General features: G+C 36.0%; 2 protein-coding genes and 1 long non-coding RNA gene across 8 annotated transcripts in view; 2 read left to right on the top strand and 1 right to left on the bottom strand.

Annotated features, from left to right (window-relative positions):
* Phlpp (PH domain leucine-rich repeat protein phosphatase) overlaps nt 1–1,485 on the top strand; it is a 45,561-nt gene extending 44,076 nt beyond the window's left edge. For all 3 annotated transcript variants that reach the window (XM_071774430.1, XM_071774433.1, XM_071774431.1), the window contains one exon: nt 183–1,485. In XM_071774430.1, coding sequence (XP_071630531.1) covers nt 183–641 — 459 coding nt within the window. In that variant the 3' untranslated portion in view covers nt 642–1,485. The remainder of the gene's footprint in view (nt 1–182) is intronic.
* LOC139810679 (uncharacterized) lies at nt 511–13,480 on the bottom strand. Its single transcript, XR_011731460.1, has 4 exons — nt 13,264–13,480; nt 13,016–13,200; nt 12,306–12,907; nt 511–649 (listed from the first exon to the last, which is right to left on the bottom strand). It is a non-coding gene; the product is annotated as an uncharacterized lncRNA (long non-coding RNA).
* Nucleotides 4,965–25,364, top strand: LOC139810677 (glycerophosphocholine phosphodiesterase GPCPD1). 4 transcript variants are annotated; one of them, XM_071774437.1, is made up of 15 exons: nt 12,665–12,801; nt 13,050–13,178; nt 14,708–14,826; nt 14,962–15,161; nt 15,532–15,701; nt 15,835–16,013; nt 16,202–16,339; nt 16,418–16,528; nt 18,219–18,372; nt 18,720–18,873; nt 19,025–19,250; nt 21,063–21,218; nt 21,303–21,730; nt 21,864–22,005; nt 22,337–25,364. In XM_071774437.1, exons 3-15 carry the CDS (start codon nt 14,788–14,790, stop codon nt 22,601–22,603), a joined length of 2,364 nt encoding a protein of 787 aa, XP_071630538.1. In that variant the 5' UTR covers nt 12,665–12,801; nt 13,050–13,178; nt 14,708–14,787; the 3' UTR covers nt 22,604–25,364. The 4 variants fall into 4 exon arrangements, with proteins under 4 accessions (XP_071630535.1, XP_071630537.1, XP_071630536.1 ...); XM_071774434.1 differs by lacking the exons at nt 12,665–12,801; nt 13,050–13,178 and adding an exon at nt 4,965–5,265; XM_071774436.1 differs by lacking the exons at nt 12,665–12,801; nt 13,050–13,178 and adding an exon at nt 5,785–6,086.

Raw genomic sequence — 25,364 nt, 5'->3', positions numbered from 1 at the left:
AAAAAATGCTAAGGTGGTCTTACTTTTTATTGAGGCAGCAAATGCAGCAATAAAATTGGTGACAGTTTAATTCTTTTATGTTCAATCAAATATACACACACAAGTTTAATTATAAGTAAGGAATATAGACGTAAGGTGTAGAAAGCATAAATTATTTTTTTTTTATATTCTTTATTTCTCAGGCATCACCTTGCCTTCCTACGCAAGAGGATGCTATCTCGGAAAGATCCAGCGCACTCAGCGAGGAACAATTTCGTTGCTGGGAATATATGCTCGAGCAGAACACTCAACTGTTATTCGACAAAGAGTTGGACACGTTAACGAAGGCGCCGTTGCATCGCGGCCAGTCAAGGTCGACGCCGCAGCTGGGGAGCAATCTGCCCTTCCTGTCGAAGAGGTTCGGCAGCGCCCGATCCTTCAACCCTTCGTTACCACGACCGCCGATGGTCCGTTTCGGCAGCGGACGAAGATTGCTGAACGGTGGACCAAACGCCGCCTACTTCGGCAGCCTGCAAAGGCTGATGCCGTACAATCTCGAGTATGACTTCGCCGTTATCCAGGAGAGAAACGGCATGGACTCGTTGGAGCAGGATGTCACGAGGATGCAGCAGTATTGGGGAGTTGCCACCACGGAGCTATAGATGAGGATCTGAATGCAAAGATACTAGGAATAAGGTAGAAGTGCAAAAAAGAAAAAAATCAACAATTCGGTACTAGATGTTACCTAAATGTGATAACGTTTATGTAAATATTTTGAAGAAGTTTCCTCTTTGTTTTATGCATAATGTAATATGCGGAAAGCATATGCAGCTTTCATATCATTGTCACTGTATCTGATTGCGGAGTATAGTGTGGAAATTCGTCGCGTCAAACTATTTACAGACTAAGGCGATAAATTAATTTGCACTTACTTATCAACAATCCAATGTAACCAAAGTGATTTATCGTGGAAAGCTCGACGGCGCAAAGTAATTACATCTCTGTACTCTAATTAACATCAGCTGACAGAGTAATTAATGGAATACAATGCGACGGAGCGAAGAGCTAATCGTCAACAAACGCGCGGTAATATCGATCGTGTTGATAACAATGGCACCGCCAAGATAAGCTATGAAGTTCCTCGAATCTTGTGCAAGGAAAGACGGCGAGATTTGTACCGCTCACTTCGGTAATTCGCTCGTTTATTGCAGCTGATACGCGTGCAATAAAGGAACGGCGGAAACCACTGTGCTGCCTTTATGCTACACAAAGCTCGCCTTATTTCTTTATAACGGTAGACACGCGGAAGATCTATATCTGCTTTATCGCGGAACGACTTTACGACGCTGAGTGACTCCGCCGTAGAAAATAAGCAATCGAGGAAAATCCGTTTCTTATCTTCGTGAGGTTAGAGACTAATTTAAATATTTTAAAATTCTTATCTATTCTTTTTCTATTAATGCATTGTTACGATTTGATCATACCCGCCTCCTTTCCCCCCCCCCCCGCCCCCCAAAAAAGAGATCTCTTTACTTTGGTTTAACTGAAAAACATACAAAATGCTTCCGGATCTAGTATTAATTGTGCAAATTAAGAATCTAAATTGCATTTCTATTTATTCCTTTTAACGTATCGATTCTTTTTGCACAGATCTTTATACGTTATCTCGCAAATCTCAATTATATATAGCTCGTTGCTCTATATTTTTATGTTTAGCATGTTTAGTATTAGACATCGTTGTACTTCGTATTCTTTTCTTACAAAGTTTAGAAATATCTTTTGTACATAATTAAATATTACGTAATAAGTACAATTTAATATATCTCTGATGTTGTGACACATCTACGATAAACTATTATACAATACCAAGAAACACGTGATACCATTGACGTGTGATCTCTCGTGCTTTCAATTACAACATGTACATTACGCATTGATGTTTGGCTTACGATGTACAGAGTGTCTTTAATGAATTACATCACCATTTGTGCGATAATTCTGTGTGAAATGTTAAAAATGTTACATTAATCAAAATATTGAATCGTTATTTTATAAAAATAAAAGTTTAATATAATCGTATATTATGACGAATTGTAATAAGATATTTGAGTCAACAATTCTTACAATTCTTCATTCCATCGATTCTTCTCCAAATCTGCTATTTTGCTGTAATAGTTTATGATTTAAATATTTTACATCATTAATTCGTTTATTGCAGCTGATACGCGTGTAATAAAGGGATCGCGGAAATCATTGTGCAGCCTTTATGCTACACAAATACGATGACCCAGTAAGTGAAATTCAGCGTTTATAGAAATTCAACAATTGGAGGTTGAACACACTGTATATTTACAGTGTGTTCAACCTCGGAAGAAAGATTAAGTCGTATCACATGGGCGATCAAAGAGCATGCTTCCGAAATGAATTTCTTTTCCTTCGCAGTCCCTATAATGCGTCATTTGAGAATATTTCATTCCTCTCCGTAATCGGAATTATGCTCTTCGATCGATGAGAAAAAATCACGCGAAGAAAATAAGTGTAAAGATATTTTTTTATTTTTTTACGTAATATAGAATGTGTCCCGGGAGAAAGTATGTTTCAATAAGAAGCTTATATTTGTTTGAAATGCAAAAGTTCTTCAATCGCAAAACAAGTTATGTATTTGAAAAGAGCAATTTATAAAAGAAAATTATTCTAAATTCATCGATATGATATAAAAACAGAAACTGCTGATTATTTAATATTCGATATGAACTGAATCTGCAAAACAAACTGGGTATCTGATAAACACAAATAGTGAAGCGCTTCAAATGTATCAAAAATGCTGTTATCGGCACACACTTTCTCCAGTATCAAAACTGTACCTGAGGCTGGACCAAATAAATCATGGCACGCAGTAACCCATTGTTGTCAGAGCAAATAAACTATACATTGCAAATGGTGGCGCATCCAGAATTTAACGAAAACATTCGGCATTTTTTTATGCATTTCAAATTTTGCGTTTGAAACTTCAAATATTTATACAATTTCTTAAATGTTTAAAATTGATATGCACGCATTTTTTGAAGACGGAATATTGATCTCGTGACTTATTCATTTGTTTATTTTTTATTCTTGCTTAATTTATCCTCTCAACCGTAAGCACAAGTAATTGAAAGCATCGCAATTATTTTACTTTCTTTCTTATTTCGTCAAGTTTCAAGGGACAACTAAATTCCGAAAAAATTGCGCGAAAGACAAAAATAAATTATTAAGGGAGAGAGAGAGGTTTGTGACGAGGATCCTGCAGTAGAACTCGCCTGAATCCACCACTAATTCTAAAACACACCCCATTATTACATTCTAAACTGACTTCCTGTCCATCGGCGTGTCCGCGCGATCAAATAATCGCTTCCTTCCGCGACTCGATGAATTGCGACGGATGAATTTAACAGACGGCAATATTACGTTCTGCCCACCGATTAATTTCTTCGCGTTGACCTTGAGAGGCGTTATCTTATTTGTAACGTGCTATTATACCGATATCGCTTCGAACTTTTCTCTTCGAGTCACGAAAAGAAGCCAGACGGTAGGAGATTAAATACAGTGAGACCTTTTTTACTTTTATACGAACCGCTGTAGAAATTATATAAACGTTAAAAGAAAAAAACAGAGGAGATATATTGCTCGAAGTATTTAAAGTCCACTCTTTCTTTTCTTGCAAGAATTTCAAACAAGGCTAATTAGCATAATATTTAATGTAGAAAATTAAAAGTTAAAAGAAAGGAATTTTACAAAATGTAAAAAAAAGTAGGAGTATTATACAAGATTTTACTTCTGGATTAATTTCCCATTAACAGGAATTTAATTTATATGATATTTAACATTGAAAAATATTAAATATTATTAAATATACATAATAAACTGAAGATTTAAAATCAATAATTAAAAGTTAAAAACTAAAAAATTGCTATAAATTTTAATAATATTGCAACTTGTAACTCGTATATTTGATTCAAAGTTAATATTTTTTATGTTTTATTTAAACCTCTTATAAAAAAGTCGAATATTTTTTAACACTCCGAATGTAGAGTAAGAGTAGGTTCAAATTGCACGTGAGGGAGAATAATCTTACTGATTCAGCACGTGCTTTTCCTCGAGAACGAGTCCACCGAGAGCACGATAAGCAGTTTCTTTATCAAATGGAATCTTTGGAATCTGTCAGTTATTTTAGCTGCTATCGGCAGCTGTCAAATTATGCTGGCAAACAATCAATTAACTGTAATTCGCGTTTGCGAATCTCTTGATTACTGATGAGTAATCTATTTCGAACGGTAGTTTTTGTTCAAAAATGAATATTTTAGATCACACGATACTTCCGTTCTTGCCACGACAAATATTTTGGCTGCTTACTGTTGCTAAAAATAAAATAAAACTGTTGGCAATATAAATGTAGCATAAAGAGCAGTGTGTACCTGTCCCATTTTTAGCTTGTCAATAATAGTAGACGGCGTCATTAGTGCTTTCCTAGCTGTGTTCTGGGGATTTCTATAGTGCACGTTACATGTACTATATGCCTTCAGGTGGAAGGCATTAATGACGCCGTCTGTACAAAACTAGTTCAATTAGTTTGTTAAAATTATTCTCTTGCGAGATAAGGTTTGCTCATTTGTTTAGGCAGAAAAAACCAACGATGTCAAGTGTTTTGTTAATTATATCATTAATACGACCGATCATCAGTAAATCAGTGAAAAATAAATCAATTAACAATTAATAATCGGATACGATTGGACAGGATCGAGGAAAGTGACTCATATTATGTCTCGACATTTTTACAACGTAAGATAACAACAGTTTCGTAATCCTCCAAAGATACGGATGTAAATGATCCAACGCGCAACAGGGCATCAGTACACCGAGTCGACGCAGTCTGCTATCGACAATTATCGCCCAAGCGGATAGCGCAAAAAGAAGTTAAATGCCTCGGCTTGCGGTTGGACTTGTTTCTTTGATAAGCGCCGAGCTAGTCGGAAAACAACGTGTCGCAAATAAGCATATCGAAGTGTAGTGTGCAACTGCAACAATAGAATTTATCAGAATTATCGCTCTAAATCTGATCTCATCGAGGCCGCGATCTGTCGAAATCGAATCCCCAAGCTAAAAGAGCGCGCGATATTTTTAAGTGGTTACACAAGAGTATCCTAATGACGATACGGCGACACAATCGGCCTGTACTACCTGGCACGAAGATAACAAGATATCGAACCTTCCTCCCGACTAGAGACATCAATATATCGACGTCCCCAGGTAGAACATAATGGCTCGTCTACAATAGCCGTAAGAGTATATGCAGTAAGACGTAAGCAGTAAGCTATTGACTAACCATAGTCTCTGTTATTCTTGAATTGTAAGAATCTTATTAGTCAATAGCTTACTGCTTACGTATTACTGCATACTCTTGCGGCTATTGTAGACGAGCCATAAAACTGACGACATGATATAGTGATAACGTCATCGTGACTTTATTTGTCACTTGAAAAATCACTTTAACGCCACTTTGACGTCACTTTGATGTTACTTTGACCCTCATCGTGACTCTTCGCTCTGCTTGGGCTATGACTCATTGTCAGAAGAGAGAATACTGAAACCATCTCGCCAATATTAATCGGTGCTCACCTGCGCGTCGCGACGCTCCTATAGGCATCTCTACCGAGTGCCCCGATTTATTTCGCAGATATGTCTCATAACTGCAGAAACATCAATGTCACGACGGATAACCGAAGAGACGAAAGGAGGGGAAGCGAATCGTTGGAACGAAGCGATCGAGGAGCGAAAGCTAGTAGCACTCGAACGTTCGCGCGCGCCGGTATACGTACGTTCGAAGCGATCGCGCAGTTATATCCGCTTTTTTTTCTTTTGCATTCGTTCGCGATTTTAATTCCGGAAATTCTGACCGAGAGAGACAAACTCGTCCAGCTCTTTCCCGAAAAAAAACATAAAAATAGAAACTCGCACGTTTGACATCGACGCGGATCGAAGAGATCGGCGATGATCGATTGCGGTGTCGCAGCCCGGTGCGCGATGCAGCCCGCCGGAAGTTAGCACGTGCGCGGACCGCTGTCTTGCAGGTGAGTGTGGAATGGAAACGACGGCGAACGGTGGTATTTATCCCCCCATAAATCGAACGGAATTACCGGAGCGCGAGAAAGAGCCGCGAGACACATATTGAGAGGGCAATTGAGAGAGATATAACGTATTCCCGGGATCGGCGCTCGAACGATTTTGATGTATCTCTTTCTCGTATATCTTTACGCAAAAATTATATTGAGAGAAGAGAGAGAGAGAGTGGCACGTAAAACCGCACGAGAAATGAAATTTACTGCGCTCGTCGCGCTTCGATGCGTTTCGATGCGTACAGGCAGTTTTTGATACGCTATATAACCGCTATAAATATGAGAACGGACACGATATTTTCGCGATGGACTTTGAACTGTCACGAGAAAATAGCTTGCAGCTGATCGTTGTGAACAACTTTCCCAACTGTGTAACAGCGTATTTCGAAATCCCTTTCTCATCCTCCTAATTATGAGATAGATAGCAGACGTCCGTGTTCGTTCCTTAATTCTTCGTTTAATGCGATCGACAAAAATAGATTCGAGATTTATAATTCCATCGAAAAAAGATTGCTTCAAAATAGGCTTTCCGTAGATATATATGAAAAAATATATATTATATGTGTTACATTTCTTATTTTGTCTGTAATTATGTCTTAATTAATATAAGCGATTGAATATTATTTAAATTCAGATAAATAATACTTTATAGAAAGGTATTTATGTAAAGAAACAAATTAGCGAGCACATATATGACTTATCGATTTATATAATTCGTTTTAACAAGACACGATTCGATGTCTCTAAATCTATCTTGATTTTTATCAGAGAAAAAGTATTCTTATATAATGTAATCGTGAAACACGGAGCATACAATATACTGTCATTAATTGTATTTAAAATACGAGAAAATATAAAATTTAAATCAAGAAATAAATCGATCCTTATCAACAAATAAATTTAATCTTAAAAAGATATGGAAATCATCAAACAATGAGAAATAAGATATTTACAGATGAAAAACAGAATTTGATTCTTTTTATCTAATTTTGTCGCTTTTCTTAAATAAAATTATTTGTTCTCACGCTATGAAAAAATTTAGAGGGAGTCTTGAAAAGATATTTAACTGCTGGGAAAAGAAAGTTTCAAACATAAATTCTGTGTTGATATATCTTTATGTGTAAAAGTATTTCTGCTGAAAAGAAAGAGAAAGAAAAAATCCTTTTGGTGGAGACTTCTAACGAAGACATTAAAACGTGAATGTGAAAAATTTTAATTGAGCTTAGATTAGAGATTAGACAATACGGTGATACTTCAGATATTGCATTTTCATATAGGCTTTGTCTCTTTGAACAGACATTCAGAATAGTTTCTCGAACACAATGAATAATTATACAACGAGCATTTTGAAATCAATAAAAAGATACAACTCTTAAAAAGAGTCGTGCAATAAGACCTTTTGACAAGTTGATTTATGAAAAAAGAAAGAATATACTCTAAAAGAGCTGCTGCCGGAAATTATGTATATAATGGTTTCAATTTGACTTTTCATTATGCCCGTTCTTTTTGTACATACCATATCTGCAACTGTGGTATAATTCAAAATGTTACAGCTGGAGGCATTTTCGGAGAGTTTCACAAACCGTCATAAACCATTTATGTTTTAAATACGAAATTAATAATGTTAGACAATAATATTTAAAAAAAACTTTTACAGACGGATATTGTTTGTCGATTGCAATTTATATTGCGATTATAAATTCCGAAATTTCAAGGTTTCAAGCCAATCCAAAAAACGAAATAACAATTCGTTTAACGCATTAAATTGCGTAGGAAAAATGCAAGAGGTCTAAACCGGAAACGCGTGGCGAAAAACGTGGCGAACCGTTGCGAAATGCCGCGTTTCATAAATATATGACATTCTACGTCACAAAATAAGAATAATTAAAAAGCACGATGATATGATCGAAAAACATATGATGTAAGAGAAATACACTTTTTTTTCTTTTTATTGCGACAAAACAGGTTCCGTTCAAAGTATCAAAACAATCTAATTATTGATGTCACGAGATTTCATCCCAAGTAGCAAAGATGACGTCTAAAGACGTCTTATTGACGTCATAGACGTCATTAAGACGTTATTAAGACGTCATTTTACGTCACTTTGCTACCTGGGATACCTTGCTTAATTTGTATAAATAGCGCGCGAAATATATAAACCGGGGAAAAGTGCCAATGTTTTTCTCGGCATTTCAACAACGTTAAATCGAACGTACCAGAAACCTGAACAAGTTCTGCAATGCTATACAAGCTGTTCCATGTTACACAAGCGACTCAAAATAAGAGAGCTAGCGGGAGGCTCGTTCTTTAATTAGATTCTACAGTATTTAACTTCAACAGAGAATTCACGCGCTCGATTCTCATCGTAAACGTTCTTATCTTACGTTGATTTTAATTTTAATGATAGCTTAAATAATTCTTCTTATTGTATTCTAAAATGTTGTAAAGACTTTTCTAAAATTTTACACTCTGTGTGTAAAATTTTTTACACGTCCGTGGATTTTCTTTAACGAAAGAGAGAAGAAAGAGAAAGGAGAAAAGTGTGACAAAGTATAATACACTTAAAGTACTTATTTTTATTATGTTATTCACAACTTTCGCTGTAGTAAAACGGTATGAGCATTTTGTGTCTTAATAACGTGAAACGTAGACAAACATGTGATTAACTCGACTTTTTTAAATTATGTCATTATGTGATTATCATTGGCAAGCAAGATATGTGTTTAACGTGTCACGAAAACACGATTAAGCGTGTTTGTTCGTTGCATCGGGCGCCGCGCTCAAAGTTGCCGATACCCGACGTGTTTGCGATGTATAACTCGTTAGTAGCATTTGCGAAAAATACGATCTCGCCATGTCGTGCCCACAATTAATCCGACACTTGACGTAAAGCCGATGCGCGTAACGGCACAACGGCAAATATTATTAGACGTCGGGATAATGCGCAAATGGTGATAAATTGTTTTTGAAAGCGGTCGTAAATGCGCTTGATCAATCACGATGACTAGGATATATCGCGACAGACTGAAAGAAAAAAAAACACGACTAAAATTTATAGACGTCATCGACGAATCACTGATGGTGATTCGAATAAAGTTGATACTAACGCGAAACTCATGAAGATCTCAAACGTTAATACTCAGTCGTGAAACCAGAACCTTTCAGACATTGATCTGTATAATATTTTTTTAATTTAATGCTTTATGAATATTGAATTAACAAAAAGTTGTTAATTCAATATTCATAAAGCACTAAATTAAAAAAAATCTAATGAATATTCCTTGAATATTAATTAAAAGGCATTTCGCAAGTATTTCTGCATTTCTAAACTTATCGTTCTTATGATATGATATTCGAAGAATTTATCACAAAAATAAAATCAGAATATCTCCAGGTATCATTATGTGAAAAAAAACTTTCTCTCTTTTGCTTTCTTTTATTGTGATCACCTGTTTCAATATTATTTCCGAGAAAAGCGTATCGAGATATTTGCGTCTCTGTGTGTGGAAATATATCTAAACTTTCTAAGTAATGTCAGCGTATACATTATCGCGCGCGAAATTCCAGGAGGAGGAAAAGGAGGAGGAGAGACGTTCCCAGACTTCCTGTAGAATTTCCCGGAAACGTTTCGCTGAAATATGTCACGCCGACCTTAATGAGCCTTCCTCACTTTTGGCCCCCGCGCTCCTAATTCGATACGCCCTTATCACGCGGGCGCACACGCTGCACCATCTGACTGCAGCTACATTTCGCTCCGATTTCATTGGCGGCATTTTCGGTACGCTTTCGATTTAAATCGAAATAACAAAGTCGCTCGCGTTACGCAAACACGCTCGCAACCTCACGCGCGTGGATGTTACGTATTACGCATCACGCATGAGGAATGAAGGCTTGGTTCAACGTTCATTGTGCTTCTGTTTTATTTACATCGCAAATACCGTTTGGGCGCAGAAGGGGCCCGCGATGATCGCGACTATTATTGCCAGTTGCCACCACACACCGATCGCGCACGTGCGGATTTTTTTTTTCTTTTTTTTTTAGAAAAAAGAGAGATGTACATGAAAAACTTAAGCTTAAACTCTTTATTTACAGGCACTTATTCATTTATTCCACATTCTTAAAAAATTGTAGATTAGACGGTGTCGTCACTTCGTCTCGGATTTCTTTATCTTATGAAACTATAATAATATGTCTTTCATAAGTATATTTTTTATTTACGCATATAATAATCCATGTAGCGTGGAGGCTTTTTATCTCTTAAAAAAATTGCATATAATAAAAATATGCGCATCGGACATTCGTGCTCTAATTGTAGAACGTAAATATAGGTTGTAATATGAGATATATACAGATCGTAATTAGATATATGAGATGTTGACGAGAGAAACGATTTGTGTCAAATTTTCAATGTTGTGTCGCGTTTTCAATTTTTGATCATATATATGTCATCATATATTATAATATCAAATGTCTATCGATGTTATATTTACATGTATATATGATATAAAGTAAAGTAAATACTTTTGAGATTAAATAAAAATTAAGATAATTTTATTATTAAATATGGTGTATTATTATATAATATCTGTATATATTAATATATTGTAATATTATCGTAAAGAAAAGAAATTACGTCTGCATCCAGTAAATTGATAAGCTCGATTAATTAATCATAAAGCAATTATCTAACATAAATCAATATTTTATTGTTCCTATACATTTTTAGGAACGTACTGCATGTATATTTTGAAAAACATTGTCTTGTTTAAATATCTTTGGAACGTGAGTGCAGTCGAAAAGCACGAAATAAGTTTGTATAATATTACACGTTTCATATTGTATATATCGCTGATCGTTGCATGCCGATCACGTTTTCCTGCTCGAATGCAGTTCCCCCTGCCACTTAATGCGCACGGTTTTTGTAACAAATGCTTTCCTGTCGAACGTTAACATTAAAATTCCTATCAAATAGGATCGAATAACTTCGAGAAACTGTTCGTTTTTGCCGCAACGTAGGAATTCTAAAAAGTCGACGACAATTTAAGCGATTTAAGAGAGATTTGAATGGTTTGTTAAAATAATAGAGACATCCTAAAAAAGATAATATAATTTTTCGGACGTTCTTTTTTATTATTCGAAAAACAAACTCGCGCCGTTCATTAGAAATTACACCTAGAAAGAAATAATCTATAACTCACTATATATATCTCTTTCTCTCTCTATAGCTCTTGCTTTTATCTTACATATTCATTTTACTTCTTATCTAAATTAATTTTCTTGTTGTATATTAAGTAAAAAATTAGTAATTCTTCTCCATTTTAATAAAATAGTATAGTACTATTTCCATTGGCACATTTTGATCAAATTAATTTAGAATTTTGTCACTCTCAAGTTCATTTTAGACGATCTATATATTCGCTTGATACTTAATTCGTGTTATATTTCAGGATAGAATTGCATTTATAATCGTATATATCGTGTATTTTGACACACATGGGGTCATTAGTATACCTGACACATGAATTTATGCATATCGAAGCACATGCATGCATGCATTTCTTATATACGCTCCGATAACGGCGATAACCACCTAACTTCACGTAAAGCATTTAATCCTCTACGTATCGTGTTATATATTTAAGGGAGAATATATATATTTTCTATTTCAATTCCTCGATAAGCACATATGTAAATTCACGTGGTAAGACATTCATGACCCAAATACATATATAAATCTATAGTTTTAACATACATTTATACATAAAAAAGTATTTTAATCCTTTAAATGTTCTTCACATTTTGCGACACGGTAAAATTACAAATAAAACTCCATTTAAAATATAAAAAGCAACGGAATTCTGTGTCGCGTATTTTCGTCTTATAATGTCCACTTTTACGAATGTAGATTAACTTTTAATCTTGATTTAACTTACTTTTTATCTTTTCTTAATTTTTAGTGCTAGAAAAAGATAAAAAGTAAGTTAACCGAGATTAAAGTTAATCTAAATTCGTGCGGAAGTAAATACATAAAGCGGGCTGAAAAAAAAATTTTTAACAATCTACGTTTTCGAATGTTCGAAATGCGAATTTTGGCGCGGCGGCCTAATAGGGAATTCATACGGCGTCCGATTGCAGAATTCGCTAGTTCTAGGGACTTCGGAGGACAGTACATACGTTTTCTCTCCCTCTCGGAACGAATTTTTCTATTGGAGCTCGCGGACGTTCCTCCACCTCCTCTACAGCTACAGTCGTGTAAGTCTGTAAGTCCACGGCTGTCCACGTCCGCGCTCCGGGCTCCGTCAAGCTTGTCCACTTACTCCACTATATACCCACATCCACTACTCCACTTGTCTAGGAGCAGGAACATCGGAATTCGGTGGTATCGCGCTCTGTCGTCCGCCATCGCTGTGCATTTCCATGCCAGTGCGTCACGGTCGCGCGTGTGGTGCATTGCGTTTAGTGCGAGGCAAGGGCTACGGTCGCGTCACGATTATGTCGAGTATCGCGAAGCATCCGGAACGACTGCCGCAGGCGTTCGTCAAATAACGCGAGTCGTCGAACGGCAAGCGACGACGAGGTCGCGCGTCGCGCCGAGGACGGCCGAGAGAAAACGGAGCGACGGAGCTCCTGAAAACGGGATCGCCGACAGCTACCGAGACTCTTCCACGTCGTAAGTAGTAACACGTTCATTGTTGGAGCAACGTGTTTCCCCGGGCGACTTGTTTCACGATCCGACGGAGAGGAAACGTCGAAAAACTGCGCGTTTTGAGGAAAACCTATCCGGAAAAAATAAAAGATGAAAAAAATCCACAAAGGGAGAAAGTCGCTCCCGAAATGCGAAGCTCTCGCCCGTGTTTACGCGGAGAGCGGACGCTCTCTTCTACCTTCGACTTTGACGGGTTTCCGTTCCCATTACAGGTACAAAGTACGGTTTGTTATATATTTGGAGCTTGCTCATCCACGAAACTCTCCAAGTCCATGCCAGATTTCTAGAAGGAATTCTTATCTTCAGCGCCTCGAGCCTCTGGATAACGATAAATAATACGAGTTGGTATTCTCGAGCACGTGCCTATAGGGCAGGAGAAAAAAGACCTGTTATTGCGTTCGCGAAAGGAAACGGACGCATACGTACGCCTACAGCCACGGGCAATGTTTCCCTCGATCGTTAAATCGCCGCGCTTCCACGGAGAAAGTCGCTCGCGAATCCAATTATCGCTCTTTGTGTTTGTGTTGCATCGTGTCGGGCTGAGAATGTCAGGGGAGTGGGAGAAGAACGTCAGCCTTCGTCGATCATGGATCGCGCGGGGATAGGATGACTGTCATATCGCGCAAACGATCCCGCGAGGCAGCCACGTCGACGTAGAAAAAGGCTCGGGCTGCGTTTCAATATTCACTGCCAGTACTGAAAATCTATAGTTTACGTAACTTATACTATAGATTTTCAGTACTGGCAGTGAATATCGAAACGCAACCTCGGTCTTCATAGCTGAACGCTGAACCTCTTTGCACCTCTCACCTTGTCTCTTTTTTTCTCCCTGTATAATGTCCAACTACATATTTATTTTATTTTTATTACCGAAAGTGTAAAATAGTACAAAGAACAGACCTCTCATATATCAAGATTGAGATTTTAAGATCCGAGATTTTATTCCAGGGCGTTTGAGGGAATAAAACGAGCCCGTAATTTCGCTGAGGGATGTTTTCTCTCTATTCTAGAATTTTTTCACAAATATTTTGAAGATTAATGCCATCCAGGAGTTACCCGGTGATTTTGTAAATAAAAATCATTTTTCTGATAAAATATAAATTATTCTTGGCAAAAATAGCAAACTTGGTTGTTTTGGATATTTATACATTTAAATATTTATATACGGGATTGTCTGTCCGGATAAATAATTCGCAGAGCGTATATTACTTTATCAATAGGAGAGAATAGGGAGCGAAATGTGATATAGTAGCTGTAACCGGACTTGCATCATAAAAGTTTATCGCTGTTTAGTCATACATGTTTACCTGATACAGTGTGGGAACTTTTAATGGGGTATTTTCCCAGAGACTCTTCTGAGTATATCTTATTTATTGCTTATAATTGTTTTTTTACAAATTTCTTTTAATGTAATGTACAAAATGTATTGCAATTGATTTTTCATAATTATTGATGCCACAGAATTATTACAGAAGTGATGAAGGGGATTATATATGACAACATCGTCTTATTTTATTGCAGTAATATTATATTGACATTAATCAGGCTAATGAACAAAAGATTTATTATTTTTATTGTTGCTAGGTTCTTTATGAATTAATTAATTAATCATTTATATGATTAATCCATTTTGCAATAATTATATGAAGCTAACTGAACAATTTTTGAATGAAGAATGTTATAAATTACGAGTCACAAATCATGACTCATCATGTTCCATTTGAGTATTAGTAACTAAATTGCTGAATAAATAAATAAAAACTTGTAATCTTAATCGAAAAAAATACGTAACGCATGTTCTGAAATATAAAAAAATTGCAGGAGCATAATCTTAAAAAACGGCGTAGTAATATGCATTGAACCTTTTTAGGGGGAAGAAACAAGGAGAAAATCAAACAAACCCCACGTGAGCTTATCATCACCGAAGTGGCGGTCACGCAAAGTTCCGATATGAGGGAGTCTAAAAGAGACTGGATTTTTAGAGTCCAGGTAATTTTTGCACCTTTGCACTTTGAAGTCTTTTTCATTTCAATACTCTTGCATAGATATTTTCAGCAATTTTAATTGAAAAAGAACAAAACTAAATATTTTTACATGCAATTGAAACTTGCTTTAAATTTGAAGGTACCTAACTTGGAGAAAAATGAAGTGGTTTATGTGGTTGGAAATTTGCCTGAGTTGGGTGCTTGGAATCACAACCAGGCTATCCAGATGACGCAAGAACATAGCAGTCGGAGAGGGTCTCCTATAATGTTAGATAATAACAGCAGCGGGGATTTCTATAACGAAGATGGGGACAATGCAGCTGACGGCATATTTGAAGAGTAAGTATACAATATAAAAAGATATCGTTTCTTTTAATTGCAAAAGCTATGCAAAATCTTTTTCTGTCTTTTCTTCATTTTCTTTCTTTGCATACAGAAAAAAATTTGTATAGAACGTGTTCTACATATTATATTAAGTATATATTAACTTATATACTTTGTATTGAATACTCTATCAATGGTTTTAAAATTAAAATTTATCCGATAATTTGAAAACAAAGAAGGAAATGTACTGGCAAATATTTATTTTAAGTACATATTTATACTTTTATGAATATTTGCTTAAAGCGTTTGTTCTTTTTTTTCAAGTTATAAAAATATTAATCATTATGCTTACTATATCATGTCTTACAATGTAAATATATTCCAGAGATGGACGAATATTCTCGCAGAAAGTTGCTCTTCCCATCGACGCAAATATCGAGTTTCGATATTTTATAGCTGTTATCTGCGAATCGAACGGCACTAAAAATTCGGCCAAAACTCTGATTATCCGCAGATGGGAAACTCACATGACACCACGAGTAATTAAGAGAAATAGTATGTATTTATTAATCATATTTTTGTAACAAAAACTATAATATATGCTGTAAACGTTAGAGAAAATAAATTTACAGAACATATATACCTTCAAAAAATACATTGTAAATTATATAATTAATCTATTTTGCAGCACCAAGCAATTTTGACAATGACACATTGCCAGATCCTGACAAATTTGGCTATCATAATAATTACAGCAAGATTGAACAAGGTTGGCTGACAGATGAGACTGTGATACAATTTAAACTTTTTAACAATCCTGTTAAACTCTGGAAGAACCGGTTGCAAAACAAAAAAGTTCATATTAAGGTAATATTATTACTCTATTTTATTTCTATTGTTTAATATCTTTACTTTTAAAAAGAATTTTACATTTTAATTAAAAACAAAAATTATTAAACTGTTTACTTGTAAAATAATAAATACATTAGAAATATTCAGCTTTTTCACAAAAAGTTATTTTCAAACTGATAACTGACATTTCATTTATGTTACAGATGACACCTGTAAATCTAGTTAGGCATAATTCTTTAGAACTGCAACAGTTTGGAGGCGAATGTATAGACGATAGTCTTTCTATGGATACGCAAGATATTGTTGATCAACCCGCTTTTACCAGTATTACAGAAATTGCTGTAAGTGTTAATTTTAGATACCTACATACATTATCATCTCGACTATAATAATCGAGCAACGCTTACGTGTATTTCCAGGTGATGAATGATGAAGAGGCTAGATTCAAGTCCCAGGAGCAATTCGGCCGCCCTCACAATGAAGACGAATTTTTAATCTTCAATGTTGCCGTTCGGTATCCTGAAACAATCGTAAGTTTCCACGTAGATAGTCTCATCACAAGGCATCATACTATATATACACTATTATGTGAAAAGCTGGGATTTATTGCTTGCATTGCTTGCGATTTTACTGTACACTTTCGAATGCGATCTCTTTAGTTTTTCAACTATATCAGTTTGAAGTTTCATCCGTTCAAAGATGTCACATCCGCTTCTTCCGATACTCGTGCAATGTGGTACTTCGATGTCACGACGAAATAAAAAATACACTGACATTTCCCTTAGGCCTTATTTGATCTTTCATGTAAAATTATTTACGCGCATTTATAAATTCTCGGGGAAACCCGTGCGTAACATGACCGCCGAACAAGAAAATCGTTGGCACGGCAGAGCAATAAATTACTGGTTAGTGATGTGATTCACAAAACGAACTGAGCACACTAAGAATACGCATTGACCATATCATGTGAGTTTTCAGTAGACCACGAGTAGGCCGGCCACGTCTCTTCGCGCGACTTGTTCGAATTACTTGGTAAACGATAATTAAACTTGTCCAGCAGCTATCTCCCTCCTCGGAAATGCCAACAGCGACGTGATCGCGCGGTGTCCAGTCCCGAGGAACACGAAGACGACCTGTTCAACTTGTACAAAAGCAAGACCTCTGGTGCAAATGATGATGCTAACATGCAATCTGATGTTTCGATGCTAAGCATCGTCTACCACTTTACATCTGTGTCACATGACATCACACAGAGATATGATGGTTTTGATTGTCGTTTACCTTACCAGACCTATCCTTCGGCTGGTCTCTCGTAAATCGTCTCGTGTGCTTTTTGTTTCCTATCGAAATTACATAAATTGATTGATTAACAACAAGTAGTTGCGATTCTGGTCCATTCGAATTGGATCCAAATGGATCCGAAGTCTTATTTCGTTTCGTTGTGTTCATGTCCGTTGTTTCCTCGATTTACGCGAGTTGCAGCCATTCCGTAAACTCCTAAAAATGTTGCGATATCAACGCTATCACATCTCATATCCATCTGTGTGCGTCGAAAATGGTGAGATTCCCATCACTCCTATATCCTTTTAGTATACTACTAATATTTTCTAGCTCTGACCGACTTCTTCTGTACGTGTCACCGCTGTGCGGCCAATGCCAGAATCTATGCTGTCAGAATCTTCTGAATCCGAATTGCAAACGTTGCTGACTTGCTCTTTCTAATCTCTTTATCTCTATTTCGCTCTGTCGAAATTTAACATTGAATGATCTCGGCAGGTGTTGCGGAATACGCGTCACCAGGCAGTGTACAACGTTTAGCAATTATTGATCCGATTCATTGCTAGATTACCAGAAATTTGTTGCTCTTGCCTACCAACGATTCAAAATTTCTACGCCGGAAGCTTCAGGCAACTTAGTTTACATAGTAGGATGTATGCTGAAGGAATATTCGCAAATTAATGATATACTTTATTACTTTATTAAACAAGTTTCGAAACAATATAAATCGCCTGTTGTGGCAAAGAAAACAAACAAAATTCTTACTTTGAAACCAAAAAACTGAATTATTTGCTCTTATTTGCCTGACCTTAATCATAGAACGTGATTAATATTGAAGCAAGCACGCAAAGTGGATGAGCTATTGTACTGAAAGAAATATATTGGTGTTGTTCAAAGTGTTACGGTCTTTTCGATGAAGCATTAAGTAGACTGTTTTTCCAGGGGTACTTAGTGGACTACTACGTGCACAGCTCAAGATGTTTCCCAGGAGAACCACCAAATCACATTGGTTTCAGCTACATCTTGCCGGGTGCTTTACAACCTAGCGTTGGACTTCTGACGGTACCAATTACTAGTACAAAACATAGACCTATTGGTAAGTAAAAAAATACTCTAATAAATAGTGTTAATTAGTAAGGATATTTTTATCCCGTTATTATAAATTATAAATTATATGATGTAATAATGTCAAATCAAACATTTAATTTTGTAATAATAATGTTTATGACTGTGTGATTTAAAGAATAAATTCTTGAACATATTACATTCGACCTTTATTCCGTTCAAACTACAAGATAATACTGATTAATTGCATAAAAATTTACCAAAAGACTAAATACTAACTAGAAAGTCACAGTTGATCGATTCACGTTTATATTTTATGTAAACAATAATAATCTCATATGTATTGTTTCTTTTCTGCAATAAGCTTTTATATTAAAGGCCAACTGACGGTGGAATATGTTGTCATAAAACCAATACCGGATCATCCATGGGACATGAGCATCTCATACGCGAAGCATTGGGAACAACGTTGGTCAGGCTTAGATGTAGGACACAGAGGACTTGGTACATCTTTCAAATTTGAAACAAAGAAGTAAGTTGATTTATATCTAAACACTATTTATCCGACATACCTGTATGGAATCAAAAAATTTCTTTTTATACATTTTTATATTTATAATTTTATTAAAAAATGTCTTTTCTAAGATGTACTATATTCCAATTTGAAAATAAAATCTTTACAGTTGTGCTAACGTGCGCGAGAACACAGTCGCATCATTGAAAACCGCGTCTCATCACGGTGCAGACATGGTCGAGTTCGATGTCCAGCTATCGAAGGATCTTATACCTGTGATCTACCATGACTTTTACGTATCCATCTCAATGAAGCGTAAGAAGCAGATAGAGGTTATGGATATGCTAGAGATACCTGTCAAAGATCTTACTTTAGAGCAGCTTCATCTACTCAAGGTATGAATTAATTACGATAACTGATGTTTCTTATATCATGCATTTTCATTTCTTGCATTTTTGAACATATTTATACACTTATTTTTTACATTTATATCATATTGAAACAACATATATCAATTTTGTTGATAATTAATATGATTAACATTTATATGTCGATTTTTCATAGTCTTGAACGAACACATGTGTATGTTTTATTAAGTTTTATTATATTTTTTATAACACAAACTAATATTTATAGAAAATAACTGTATGTTAAATTGTATTTAGAGATTAATATTGTGCTCTTGGGACATATAATTAATTAAGCCGATGGAAGAACGTTTTGAAAAATGTATTTATCTCTCATTTATCTCGTGTTTAAAAGAAAAACGGCATAAGGCGCAACAAATCTAATTTTTAAAAAGTATGCTAGACAGAGAATTATATTATTTATTATATTCTATATAGATTATATACGCAAAAAATTATAATTTCCATTAATTACTGATCTTCCGCTAGCTTAATTAACAAATGCATCCATTACAGTTGGTAACACTAGTTGAATGACGATGGGAAACACCTCTTCGGAAATGCTTCGCGTATCAATGTTTTGCTTTTTATGTCTCTTTTATCTTAGTAAAGGAAAAGTAGATTACTACGCAGGAGTATGTCGTACGTAAACGTCCATCAGCTCACACATTCAAACCAGCCAACATTCAGAAATGACATGCTCTTCCGTATTTGTCTATTTTTTAATATTCAACAGGATTATTGTTACCCGAGGGACTCGTTGGGTAAGGTGCTCTATTACGTTGATAAAGCTGAGAAGGGAGTTAACAGTCTGGTGAGCTTTTATACTGCTTGCGCCGGCTAACTCGTCGCTCAAAATGTATAACCAATATACTCATCTGACTTGCATGCTTTTTTTAAAAGCTACCAAGCGATTGAATCCATCAAATATCTAAAAATACTATTGTTATTACGAGAAACAATATTTTTTCTCAATATGCAATGTTGTACTTTTCTTAGAAGCTATAATTGAATGTTTATCTAAATTGAAATTTATCTCTTTTTCTTTCCAAGCGTGAGTTTTAATAATAAAACTCGCCAGCAAATTACAACTAAAAATGATTCTCAGTTGGTGTCTGTTTGCAAGATTTATATGATTCTCTCGATAGCAAAACTCTGGTAAATAGATTAAAGCTGAATCCCGCAAAAAGACATTATTCGATGAACATTCAATCTGATAGCTTGTAGCAAGTCATAAGATTGGTCCAATTTCAAATCATTATGCAAATGCAAAAAACGGCTAAAGTAACGTTCATGAAGTGTCTTCTAATATTTCTAGACACATTCTATATTCTTAATAAAATTATTAATCACCAGTTTCACCCCCTACGACTATATACAAATGCTCACACTTTGAATTAAACCTCATTAAAAAGTGCGAGGATAGAATTTCAGGACTGAGCTGATATGAGAGATTAATGAGAAAATTTTATTAAAATATATCTTCAAAAGTTATATCAAAGTGTGTGAAAGGATGGAGTAATGTAAATATTTTTTCTTATAATTGTTTTTCTGCAGCTCAGTTTCCTAAAATGTTTCCGACGCATCTTGTGCAATTTCGTCGATCATAGCACGCGACTAACATATCACGAATGGCACGAAATTACAAGATGTATTTGCATTGAGCCAGTACGGTTGTTTTGTCCGTTGCTTTGAACGTTCATTACGTCAATGACAATATGATCTACTTTGTCGACTCCTAAATAATTAAATGAATATCATACGTGTACGTATATTTCATTAGCGAGATTTTTCTTTCAGGTTTATCACGTAGCTGAAGGTCGTGAGAAGAATCCGAGATTCTTTGACGAGGATTTGGAAGATCATCAGCCCTTCCCTACGCTACAAACTGTGCTGCAAGAACTCGAGCAACACGTTGGATGCAATATCGAAATTAAATGGACCATGCAATTGAAGGTGAGAATGCTTTTAGTATAATATCATACAATACTTTTCTTTTTAACAGTTAATAACAAGTTAAATTGATCTTTCTGCCATCAGGACGGCACGTTCGAACTCAATCATCCCTTCGATCTCAACATGTATCTAGATATTATTTTAAAAGTGGTATTAGAATACGGGGGTCATCGAAAAATCGTGTTTTCTTCGTTCAATCCGGATATCTGCGCAATGATCCGTCTCAAACAAAACAAGTATCCAGTGGTGTTTTTAACACAAGGCATTACATCGAAATATCCCACTTATCACGATCCAAGATGCCAAACGATACCGATGGCCATGAGACACGCATTAACCGCAGATATCCTAGGAATTAACGTCCATACCGAAGATATTCTTCGGGATCCGTCTCAAGTCAAGTTAGTCAAGGATGCGGGATTAATTATCTTCTGCTGGGGCGACGACAACAATGATAAGGGTACTATTCAGTATCTGAAGAAACTCGGCTTACATGCGGTTATATACGATAAGTAAGTCACGCACCGAATACAAATCCAATTCAAAAGTCAATAATTTAATCAGATTGAAGACATTGAGATAATAATTGTCTCGTTTGAGAAATCTTTGCGTGTATATATTTTACGTTTTTAATGTTATTTTTAGAATTGATGAATATAACGCGAAAGAAGTGAAGGAGAGTATATTCTTAGTGGACGCTAGAGAAAGCCAGAAAGAGCTAATAGCCTTGGCACACTGCAATCAAACACCACAGACACAAATCTCTACTCCCCTCAACACAGAAAAGGTAATTATCTTTTAATAGATATTATTAACATGCGACATGCATAAGAACAACAAAGTATATAGCAGATCCTCTCAATAAGTTTACAAATAATTTGAAATTTTAAACATATTTGCAAAATATTACATATAACGCAAATATTACGTATCCCACATATTTTTATTTTATATTAAGATTTACTAAATTTAAAGCACTAGTATCTGTAAGAAATCATATTTTCTTCAAAAACGCATTTCTTTTTTATCATAATATACATACTTGAACCCGAGTGTACAATAAAATTTACACTCTAAACGTACGAAGCATGAAATGTATTTGAATAATGTTGATTTAGGAATATTATTTGAATCGACCGTCAACGACCACGTCGTTGAAGAACATTATTGGCGGTGACAGCATATATTCCGTGCCAAACATGAAATTGCCGACCAACTGCGAGGAGAGCATAGAAATTAACGAAATGACCAAGGATTTCAGTGCCTGCGCGAACACTTTTGGCCATTCGGTGAAAGCAAACGGCGCATCCGACGTAATTTGTAAACAACCGACTCCTTTACCTGAGTTTTATGGAGAAGACGAGGCGGCGAAGGATTGCCTCTGATGCTTTTCCTTCAAAAAACCCTTCTTCTCGTGGTTTTCATGGAGAAGTGTCAATAAGAGGGATCCTACGCCACGCGATGACAGGAAGAACTTTTTTGTAATTTATGATACGCTGTAATTGATAGGCCGGAATATTATCGAGAATTATGTACTTCTGAAATCTGTGTGGCGCTCTTATATAGATCGTCATACAGATTATATTTAAATAACCCGGAATCAAAACCAATCAATGTTGTTCTGAGATTTGTCAAAGGACCTATTCTGCATTCAACATTTAGCTTTAAGTATAACTATACATGATACACAGCCTATTGCGTGACTGTTTCGCACCTTAAACAGCAATCAGATTAATCATGTCTAACGGTAATAGTGAAACTTACAATTTCAATAAATCCTACTGGCAGATCATAGAATAATATTGATTGCTTTAAGATATCGATATAGTACGTGATGTGCAAAGAAAAATAATCCGATTTACTATTCTCATATTTTTCCAATCGGTCCATTTTTTTTGCGCATTGTACAGCGTGTGTCGGAAAAAGTGTGTAGCCGGATACTCGTGAAGAAATTGGGAATTGATCCTTCTTTAATCCTAAATATATTATTCAATTAGTAGATAATCATATATTTGCACTTTTCCAAACTTTATTCAACGATGGCTGTAATTTTTAGTCGAAATGTTAAAAATTTAAAAATTCAGAACGAGTCCCCAAGTTTTAAAGAATCTAGACACGCAAAGATTTAAAATGTCTATGTTCCATATGTCCAAATTGAAATCTAGGTATTCAAGAATTTAAACACAAAGATCTAGGAATCTATATAGATCTAACGATTCAACGATCGAAATGCCTAAAAACGTAGAAACGTAGGAATCTGAGAATAGAGTTTTACTTATATTAGATAGTTCGTTATTTAATTGCTAGATTACGTATTCCCTATAAAAAGAAATTGCAAGCGGATTGTTTAATCCATTCGTTACCGGCATACAACTGTTTCCACGCGCTCCACGTGCACTCTAGTAACTTTTAACAAGAATATTCTTAGTGTACTAATGAATCCTGCGCAGGATGTAGAACGATTTTAACTCCCGCGAGTCCGCTCGCGGTGAGCCGGTGCGGGAGTTATGTTTTTAGTACAAATGTCTTCAGGTATATATTTTTATTTATAATCAGGAAGAAAACAATTCTCTCCTCTCGTATCTCTTCCGCTGTCGATTTAAACGTTACAATACGCGAACGGAGAAAAGGAAAAGAGAGACAGAAAAAAAAGCAAAGGAAGAAGACGAAGAAGAAGAGCAAATTGCTCGTTACGCGAATAGCAAACTAAATGCCATTAGTTGATACGATTTTTTACGAGCTGTCGAACGAAAAATCGCGCCGAATGCGAGAGCGAATGATCGCGCCGCACCTCGAATTGCCTTCTCGACAGCTGTACCTCAAGTTTTAATAAGACCGTAACGTAAACTATTTTTCGTAATCATCTAGGAAGTACTTCATGTTCATTTATTTATGTCATCTGACAATTCGCACGATCAGCACGAGCGTATGATCAAGAAAAGTAAAGAAAAATCGTAAAAGGAGCACGCACACATCTCGTTCATTTTTTTTCCATTTTTTGTTTCGTCACACTTTTAACACTGACATCAAGTCAGTGCGTAGTTTTGCTCATTCTGAGTAGTCTTACGGTAACGCTGCGAATAATTTACAGTCTCTTCGTGGTGTACAACAGACGCCCGATGTTCAGATGTACTTCCGACTCGGTCGCCCGAGAGACCTGCCGTCGGGAGTACTTTTCGGCGAGGAAAGCTCCGGGACGTGTCGGTCTCTCGCCGATTTTTAGCGCACCAAGTGCGATCGGAGGGCATCGAACGCGAGAAGCATCATTCGCTTTCTAGCAAACAGTCTCTCGAATGCATATGTTCTTTCGAGAGAAAAATAACGTTAACCCTTCAACCGATAGCGTTGTCCATCCATAGCTTAGTGGCATGAACGAGCCGAGCTCGTCGCACCGTCCGCTTCGATTTTTGATATCACGAAATAATTCGCGTTTTTTTCATTGACGACAAGCGATGATACACCTCGCCGTGAATAAATGGGGAACCAACGCTTTGCGCTCGGAATGCACTTGTCATAACAAAACATTAGGTCGGGGCATACTTATTTGTCCGTCAACGCCGACTAAAAGTTTTGCCATCGCAATTTCCAAATTGCAGGTTTATCAATGGGGTACGGAAATAGAGACGGATAAAATTATCCAACAGGTTATTGAATAGTGAAATCAGATTGTCGCTTGTGCGACGTGATTAAAGGAAATTTAATTAACTGAGGGACCTAGATAAGACAAATACAAGCGGCAGCTTTGCGCCGATATAATGATCTCGTGAATAATGGATGTAATGGGGGGTACGGGTCCGGATACCTATATATTCGAAATACTAATAATCATTCTTATTATTATAAGTATAATAATACCGTATTAGCATTTGTATCATAGCGCATCGAGGTCCTGTTATAATAATTTAATAATAACCTATTGTTAAAAGATTATACGCTACGATAACATAATGCTGTTATATTATTACAATGGTAATATCGACACGAGATGCGGATCGAAACCGGGTTGATGCTTCGCAGCGCAAAGAGTTGATCTGCCGGCTGAAGGGTTGAAGGAAACGGACGTGCAGCGGCACGCCGAGCGTCTTTGTAAAATTTTTTACAGGAAAGGTAACATGCGTACTGCATTGAGATAGCAAAAAAAAAGAA

Source organism: Temnothorax longispinosus, chromosome 3 (genome assembly GCF_030848805.1).
Source record: "Temnothorax longispinosus isolate EJ_2023e chromosome 3, Tlon_JGU_v1, whole genome shotgun sequence".
Classification (NCBI taxonomy): domain Eukaryota; kingdom Metazoa; phylum Arthropoda; class Insecta; order Hymenoptera; family Formicidae; genus Temnothorax; species Temnothorax longispinosus.
Note: the sequence above shows the minus strand (reverse complement) of the source record. Positions and strands in the feature narration are given on the sequence as shown.